Source organism: Triticum urartu, chromosome 5, assembly GCF_003073215.2.
Source record: "Triticum urartu cultivar G1812 chromosome 5, Tu2.1, whole genome shotgun sequence".
NCBI lineage: Eukaryota > Viridiplantae > Streptophyta > Magnoliopsida > Poales > Poaceae > Triticum > Triticum urartu.
This window is the reverse complement of record NC_053026.1, coordinates 570,431,839-570,440,758: the sequence shown is the minus strand read 5'-3', so window position 1 is coordinate 570,440,758 and position 8,920 is coordinate 570,431,839. Positions and strand designations below refer to the sequence as shown.

The window sequence follows — 8,920 nt, the reverse complement described above, 5'->3', positions numbered from 1 at the left end:
CACAAGATTGCACAACATCATGTTTGGATGGTTGAGAACTTGAATCAACTTGTTTGAAAAAATTGTTAATCAATTCGGCTCTCTTCCTCTTCATGTATACACAAGCACAAATAAATAATTGGAAACTTTATAACTGATGATTCGACTCTCTTCCTCTTCCTCTTCACGTTTGTGTTTGGATCAAGATGTTTGTATGACTATACTTTTATAGTTTATATTAGAGGCATGAACTAATCCGATGTAAACATAAATTACCTTTTTTTTCTTTAAGTTGTTGCCGCTCAACTGCGTGTCCGGGCTGTCGGCAACCAGCAGCGTGGCCGTGGATCGGCGCAACGGCGTCTGCCTGTCCCGGCGTCCCCTTTCCCTTCTCCACTTCTTGATGGCGGCGCGATGGAGGGATTCGAGCGGAGCGGCGTGGAAACGAACAGAAGACTAGCATCCATCTATCGATACGTGGCTTAGTGCGGTAATAACTAACAGTGCCTCTTTGCTTTTCACGATGGGCTGTATCAGTTAGATGGGATGAGGATTTCTCAAAAAAAAGTTACATGGGCTGGGGATTTCTCAAAAAAAAAGGTTATATGGGCTGAGGATTCACGTTAGTTATCAAGGTCGAGGGAGGAGATAGGGGGGGCGAAGCAGTTTACTTACATGTACCTAGGCAGAAATATTACAGAATAGTCGATCCCTATCGAGGGACGACTCGGTCGTTGGGGTCGTCCCCCCCTCAATCCGTCCCTGGCTACACGAGTTGCGGATTTGAGCCCCTTCCTTTGGATCCTAACTCGATTGTTGAACAAAGAAGTGGTCGTTTTCCCCCCCTTTTCTGGCTTGATTTCATTCAACTCTCGATCTCATGATTGATGGTTGTTTTGTCCTAAACTCATACCTCTTACTTTATCCAGGCTGTTGATTTTCTTCACTACTAGTTAACATGCACTTGCAAGTTGCAACGTAAGTATTTTTAGGAAGAAAATACATGGTCATCTTAGTTAATGGGTAAACATTTCAATAAAAATAAGCACAAACTACTACTAATAAATATTACAAAATCAATAGCCGGTAATAATGTACTAACAATGAAACAACGATTTTGATTTAGCGCATGAACATTTAATTTATTTGTTGTTTGAAGGGAGGATATTTCCTTTGCCAAGGGGAGTTACTAACATATGCAAACTTTAGAAAAAATTCAAAAACTGGATAAGCTGGTATGGAATAAGCCGCTCCACACTGTGGTCAATTGAACGGGGATTCAGACTGCAGTTCTGAGAAATATTGTCCTCTTATTAGTCTCCAAAAATATGCAGATTTATCTCCTATATAATCCGTGACGGTTTTCTAGAACAAAATTTATGCTGTTTTTTTTAGAATAATAACAAATTTATGCAGTTGTGATCTATTCGAATCTTGGGCCCTGGCGGAGCTACGTGACAGCTGACCTCGGCCAGGGCCCGCCCAGAGCTGGAGCAAAGACCAAATCCACCTAGGCCCAGCCCACACCATCTGACCAGCACAGGCCAGCAGGAAAAGATTTCTCCAAAAGAAAAAACACCCAGGAAAAGAAGAAGCACCTAGCAGCCGCCGCCCGCCGCCGCCCCCGCCGGATCGTCACACACAGCAGCCGCCGGACCCCGCAGCGCCGCCGCCGGCCAGCGGCACAAATCGGCCGCCGCCCACGGCCGACCATCCCACCGGCACACAGCAGCGCGACGACGGCGAGTCAGCCGTCCCACGGCCCCACGGCAGGCGGCCACGCAGCCACAAGCTGGTGGCAGCGGCAAGCCGGCGACGCAGCTCCTTCTCTGAATCTGATCCTCTCCAACTTTTCTTGAATCCCTGTAAGCTGTACAGGTAAGTTTCTTTGATTCCCTCCCAATTTCTTTCAGTTAGGTCATTGTCTATTGGTATGGGTACTGTGGTAGCATGAATAAACCACTGAAGATCTTGTTTTTCACTCCCTCCGTCCCGAATTACTTTTCTTAGATTTGGGACGGAGGTAATACAAATCTAAGACAAGTAATTTGTGACGGAGGTAATACATTTTATGCAAAGCCATTGTTGTTGTTTACAGTTTATGCAAAGGCATTGTTAAAATGTCCATTTGACAGATAAATAATTCACTCAATTCGTGTGTGGTCTTATATGTGCAAGCTTTTGTAATGGACAACTAAACTAGTCTAATGGGGAAACTGTATTTTGGTATAGTTTCTTTTGTTTATATCTACTAACTTGATCTTGTAACAAAGGGGAACAGAGGGCACTTATTAGTAACAACGATTCAGAATTTGAAAATTTCCGAGTTCCTTTTTAGCTTGGCCTGCCCAACAATTTGTTTCTGCCCATCTTATTTTGGTGGGTTATGCATCGGATGCATCGACTCCTGTCTTAATTAAGCAAAGCAAATTGCAAAGAACCTTAGGTTCAGTTTACGGTTGCTGAACTTATGTTATAATCTTCTGTAGAAAGATAACCATTAAATGGAGAATCTTTTTTGTTAGCCAGTCGGTAAAATATGCAAAATCTGGTTGGGCCAAATGGGAGGTACCATAATCAACTCTAGTGCAAAAGACAGTTTGTACTTTGGCAGTTCATTTGCTAAATGCATGATTCCAACAAATGTTGGTGGGCTGCTACACTGAGAAGTTATTTTACATAGTTATGTTTCCTCAAAAACAGAAAATACCAGGGCAAAGAGAATAATCCCTTAACTGAGGAGCAGCGTCTAGGTTACGACAAGACATAATTCGTGTCTTGCCCAAATTTGCTTCATAAATTATTATAGTTCGTGTGGAAATTTATTGATGCATTGATTGTAATGTGTAAGTTCTATTGAAAATCTGAAGTGCAACTTGCTGGATTCATTTAGTTTAAGCTAATGATAATTCTTTTAGGCTGTTGTGGTATGGCTCGGAGTTTAACCGAGAACAAGACCAGAACCGCTCTATTTGTACTTGTGGTATTTGGGCTCTGTTCCTTCTTCTACCTCCTTGGTGTATGGCAAAGAAGTGGCTTTGGGAGAGGGGACAGCATAGCGGCTGTGGTGAATGAGCAGACCAAATGTCTGAAACTGCCAAATCTGAATTTCGAGACCCACCATAGTGCATCGGATCTTCTGAACGACACTTTCAATTCTCAAGTCAAAACTTTTGAGCCATGTGATGCAGAGTACACCGATTACACTCCTTGCGAGGAGCAAAAGCGTGCAATGACCTTCCCTAGGGATCACATGATATATCGGGAGAGGCATTGCCCACCTGAAAACGAGAAGCTGTACTGTCTGATTCCAGCACCAAAGGGTTATGTTGCTCCTTTTCCGTGGCCAAAGAGCCGCGATTATGTTTCTTATGCCAATGTGCCACACAAGAGTCTTACGGTTGAAAAGGCCATCCAAAACTGGGTGCACTACGAGGGCAACGTTTTCAGGTTTCCTGGTGGTGGAACGCAGTTTCCTCAGGGTGCAGACAAGTATATAGAACAGCTTGCTTCTGTTATCCCAATTACCAAGGGGAAAGTGAGAACTGCACTCGACACTGGTTGTGGGGTATGTGAACGTCTTAGCGTTGAATACGCAAACATATGCTCAATGATAACCACATTGTTGTGCTATACACTTTAATTTTTCTTTGCTTTTTTCATAATTTTGTTTAGGTTGCCAGTTTAGGTGCTTACCTGTTGAAGAAAAATGTTTTGACTATGTCATTCGCTCCAAAAGATAATCATGAGGCACAAGTACAGTTTGCACTGGAGAGAGGCGTACCTGCATATATCGGTGTCCTTGGATCAATGAAGCTCTCATTTCCATCCCGAGTCTTTGACATGGCACATTGCTCGAGATGTTTAATTCCATGGAGCGGAAGTAGTAAGAACGCTTTTAGAACATTTCATGGTTGACTCATATGGTCTCCATAGAAATTCTGAACCTTTCGCTCTTGTTCTACAGACGGTATGTACATGATGGAAGTTGATAGGGTACTTAGGCCGGGTGGGTATTGGGTACTATCAGGCCCACCCATTGGTTGGAAGATTCACTACAAGGGATGGCAACGGACCAAAGACGATCTCCAGAGTGAGCAGAGAAAAATAGAACAATTCGCAGAACTTCTTTGCTGGAAGAAGATATCTGAGAAGGATGGTATTGCTATATGGAGAAAGACATTAAATGGCAAATCTTGCCCGAGGAAACAAGATAATTCAAAAGTTGCCAAGTGTGAGTTGACAAGCGAAAGTGATGTATGGTGAGTGTCATTCCATCTGCCACCCTCACAAAAAAGGAGTGAATCTTATCTGTACTGTTCTACCTTTGTATTCAATTTGATTTGTTTCATTACATATCTACCTACAGGTATAAGAAAATGGAAGCCTGTATAACTCCGCTTCCTGAGGTTAAAAGCGTGTCAGAGGTTGCTGGTGGTGAACTAGAGCCATTTCCCCAGAGGCTCAATGCAGTACCACCTCGGATAGCCCGTGGTTTTGTACCTGGGTTCTCAGTTCAAACATATCAGGAGGACAATAAACTCTGGCAGAAACATGTTAATGCTTACAAGAAAACCAATGACTTGCTTGATACTGGAAGGTACCGCAACATAATGGACATGAATGCAGGTCTTGGTAGCTTTGCCGCTGTACTGGAGTCTCCAAAGCTGTGGGTCATGAATGTCGTTCCGTTCATTGCAGATACTTCTACTTTAGGTGTAATCTATGAGCGAGGGTTAATAGGAATGTATCACGACTGGTATGTAAACTGCCGTATTGCTCTCCTGGTTTCATACTTTGGTTATCGCATTTTGTTTCTCACTTATGTTCGTTGTACATTGTTTCTACATTTTGGTAGCTTTGTTTTTTGCAACAGACCTTTTTACTTTTGCTGGTTCACAATGTGGGGAACTTCGCTTTTCTGTTATGAAGTGCATTTACTTCATGAACACTATAAAAAGGGTACTCATGTATTGTTGTGTGTGAAGATAGAAGGATGTCAATATAATCTCCCGTGTGCCAATATCAGTTAAACTCTATATAATGGCATCTCTTGTTACCAAACTCACCTGGGAAACTCTTCAATTTGTGCTTTTGTTAAATGATGATGCACATGTGCCATGTATTTGTTATTGTGCTTTTAGAAATACGAGTTTGCAGATATGCAACAGTTGTACTTCTTGTGTTAGTTTTTGATATAGTTCCTGAGAAGCTTCCTTTTTATTTGTGTGAATCATAGTTTATTTCTTCTTGTTACAGGTGTGAAGGGTTTTCTACTTACCCAAGGACATATGACCTCATACATGCTAACGGTGTCTTCAGTTTGTACCAAAACAAGTAAGCATTGAAAGACCAAGATGTGCTTCTAAATCTGTAGACCTTGTTGGCTGATATTGTCTGATTATTTAAAAACAGGTGTAAATTTGAAGATATACTACTGGAAATGGACCGGATCTTACGCCCAGAGGGCGCAGTTATAATCCGTGACATGGTTGACGCTCTTGTAAAGGTGGAGAAAATAGCCAATGCCATGAGGTGGGAGACAAGACTGGCCGACCATGAGGGCGGCCCTCGTGTGCCTGAGAAGATCCTCTTTGCAGTTAAGCAATACTGGACTGCCGACAGCAAGAGCCGCCGCTAACATGTCTGGATTATTTTTCTCGTTTCACTTCAGGATAACTTTATCCCCGGCAGCGTTAGTTGCAAGTACACATTCGACTGCACGTAGAGAACTGAAGAACCAAACCAGTGATAATCTAGAGAGTAATCTGTTTTCTAGTCATGGTTGGTGTTGTATTTTTCTTTATTTTTGTTTGTGTTGTATTCTTGTTTATTTTTGTTCCTGTTGTATCTTAGAAATCCATGAACTGGAGAGATATTGCTGTTTCCTGCAGTACTGAAGCTGAATAACATACTAGGGACAGTTTCGTTCATACTCTTTTGGAGAAGAAATGTGCCATACGAGCTGCCGCTGCCCTCCACCTGTCCGGCCGGCCGGCCAGCGGCCAGGTAGTAATAGAGTATAGTAGACATCGCCCGTGGAGCTGCCGGCCCCGAACAAGGTGAGCGGAGGCTCCGAGGCGACGACACCCTAAGTCAATTTTTTTGATACGCCCCAGGCAGGCACAATATAAGTGAGGCGACGCCCAAGGTTAACATCCTCTGCAAGGTGACTTGTAGCTTTGTGCTGTGATGGCCGACCAACGTAGAGGCCATCGTCTGCAGCCACAAGGAGTGGGTGATGTTGAAGATGGCCGTGGGACTGCGGAGCTCCGGCAAGACATAGGTACTGCTCCGGCTCTGCAGCACTCTTTTATTCATTCCACTAAAAAAAGCACTCACAATTTTTGCATGCACTTACAAATTTCCTCCAGTATATATATTTTGAGCACAAATCCAGCACGCTGAACGTATGCCGCTTTTGAGGAACTTTAGGCCAATTAGTGTAACTACTTGGTATTCTTTGTCCTTATGTATGAACTAATAAAGCCAATTATTCAAGCTAATTATCGTTCTCTCAATTAGGATGCTGTGGTGTGGCACGGAGCTCAGCGGTCGAAAACAAGACTAGAACCGTCGTACTTGCGGTTATGCTAATCGGCCTATGTTCCTTCTTCTACCTCTTGGGCGCGTGGCAAGCAAAACGGGTTGGAGGAGGGGACTGCATAGCAAGAAGGCTGATTGAGGAGACGAAATGTGTGGTTCTGGAGGGTCTTCATGTGGAGACTCATCTTGTCCTCGGTGACAAGCCCTCGTGGAGATGATTGTATCGTCTTCTATGTTTACCCAATCAATATTGGTAGATTTATAATGAAATATGCTCCTATGGTGTGTTATTTGGTGTTATAAGTATGTTTTCGTATTTGACAGTGTCACGGAGCGTAACCATAAATGCTGTCCAAATATATGAATATGGAATAACTAACTAATCGACGTGTTGAGTCACTAGAGTTCACATCGTGTCGCTCTCGGGAAACCCTAGCCCCCCCTCCTGGGGGGACACACGTAGCCAAGGAAAGTAGATAGGCTAATCATGCCATAGATTGCAGCGAAGGGGCTTGTCCCTTGTATGCTAGCGGTTCTTGAAGATTCAACACAATGTGGTGGTCCCTAGCAGCATGGTGGTCCAAGCAACATGGTGTCACATAGCTAATACTTCCTCTCCTATTGGCGTGGCATTATGGCACTACTCCGAGTGAAGGGCCACTCGAGGTTCCAACTCCAAGCGGCGTGGCTCTGCTTCCGACTGGTGTCCTCAGCCAATCCCGAACATCTCTCATTGCATGGTTTGGGATGCCCGATCTGGCAGGTACGAGCCCCTAGGTTGATGGGCTTGGTTGGGCTTCCTTTGGTGAGTCGATCAATGGTGATGGTGGTTGAATGGTCCAAAAGATTATGGGTCTGGGATAGATGAGGCTAGTGAAAAAAGCTAGGCTCCGACTTCGATTGGAGTCAGGAATGGTGGCGTCGTGGAGGTGATAACTTGTTGGAGGTGTCGTGTTGTAGTTCTCACAATCCTGGTCAAGATACTCTAGGGAAAGTGAGATTTGGTTCTGGATCGGAAGAATGCGACGCTCGGCGATGTGCTCTCCGTGTGGAGCGTTGTTTTGGAGAGGGATATGGCTGGAGGGACCAGTGCCAGAGGTGGGTTTTCATTGGAAGCTTGCGTATCAGAGTTTGCAGCAAGGTTTCTGGTAGTCGGCTTTTGGGTGTGTCCTCAAGGTCGTCGTAGTGTGCCTGCTCTTGTGAAGTCAAAGCTACTGTGATGTCTTACCAGAGCACATGTTACATGTAGTCAACTTACGACGGTCGTCTTTCGATGCAAAACTTGCATACTCTCCATCACTCGCCTCCAACAACGGATTTGTCTTGTCTTTAGCTTGTGTGGCCAACTGTTTAGTCCATAAAACAATCTGGACTAGCAGGGCTGCTCGTGTGTGACTCCTCTACAATGAAAATGTTCACTTTTTGTTATACTGACCTGTATTACAATAAATGGACCGACACCACTCCATCACAAGCCTCAACCCGCGATGGAGATAAAGAGCTACCTGGTGCTCGTGTTCTAAAACGCCGCTCTTGTCTTCTAAGGACTAGTTTGGTTGCAAGGGGAAAGTATCCCAGGGCTCTAATCCTCCACATGGAGATTTTCATGGCCATCGAGGATCCTCTCCTCCCACCACGGGGAGATCACCATGTCTGTTTCCATGATAGGGGAGAGTGGAGGAGATCGTGTCCAGGAAAGCGGTAAGGAGGTCACTAGGTGCGCGTTACGTCATCACGCCTCTCGCGCGTCCGTCGTGGCTTTGCTCCCAGACCTCTCTAGACGTGGATCTCTCACCCCGGGAAAGGATGGGGATCAAGGTAGATTATCCCCAACGAGTGAGGAACCAAATCTCGCGGGGGTTTTTTCACTGGCCAATTTGCCTCGTGGGCTCTACGCCTTGTTATTTGACAAGGATCTCCCGGGATCACGGGCTACCAAACTAGCCATAAAAGGATCTCATACCGGGAAGATGAACCGTACAGGTACCTACTTAAATACTATTTTTTGAGCTAAACTTAAATACTATATAGTCTTCCGCATCTCGCTAGTACTAATTTTGTGCATTGCTTTAGAAAATCTAACGAGGTTGCCCATGAGCTAACGCGGATGGCCAAGGGCCCTGTTAAGCAGCGCACAAACGAGGTTGCATAGGAGCGCGACACATAGGGTCCACACACAACTGGCAGATGCATCAAACTTTTTTTTTGTAATGCACGATGCAAAAATACGTGAAAAAGGAGCGAGCTTGTGAGGGTTCGAAGTTGTCACCTCGCACTCTTGAAGCGTGCTGCTAGCCACTCGAGCTGACACTGGTGATCATGGGAAGCCACAATTAGATCATACAACAGTGTTGAGATTTCACAACATTTCTTAAAAATTGTGAACAATTTTAAA

At 44.5% G+C, this 8,920-nt stretch overlaps 1 protein-coding gene across 1 annotated transcript; it reads left to right on the top strand.

Moving 5' to 3' along the window:
• The first annotated feature begins 1,535 nt into the window (after positions 1 to 1,535).
• On the top strand, positions 1,536 to 5,912 carry LOC125510825 (probable methyltransferase PMT2). The gene is made up of 7 exons (XM_048676091.1): positions 1,536 to 1,857; positions 2,898 to 3,547; positions 3,655 to 3,865; positions 3,947 to 4,241; positions 4,349 to 4,738; positions 5,239 to 5,316; positions 5,395 to 5,912. Exons 2-7 carry the CDS (start codon positions 2,909 to 2,911, stop codon positions 5,618 to 5,620), a joined length of 1,839 nt encoding a protein of 612 aa, XP_048532048.1. The 5' UTR covers positions 1,536 to 1,857; positions 2,898 to 2,908; the 3' UTR covers positions 5,621 to 5,912.
• The last annotated feature ends 3,008 nt before the right edge of the window (positions 5,913 to 8,920 follow it).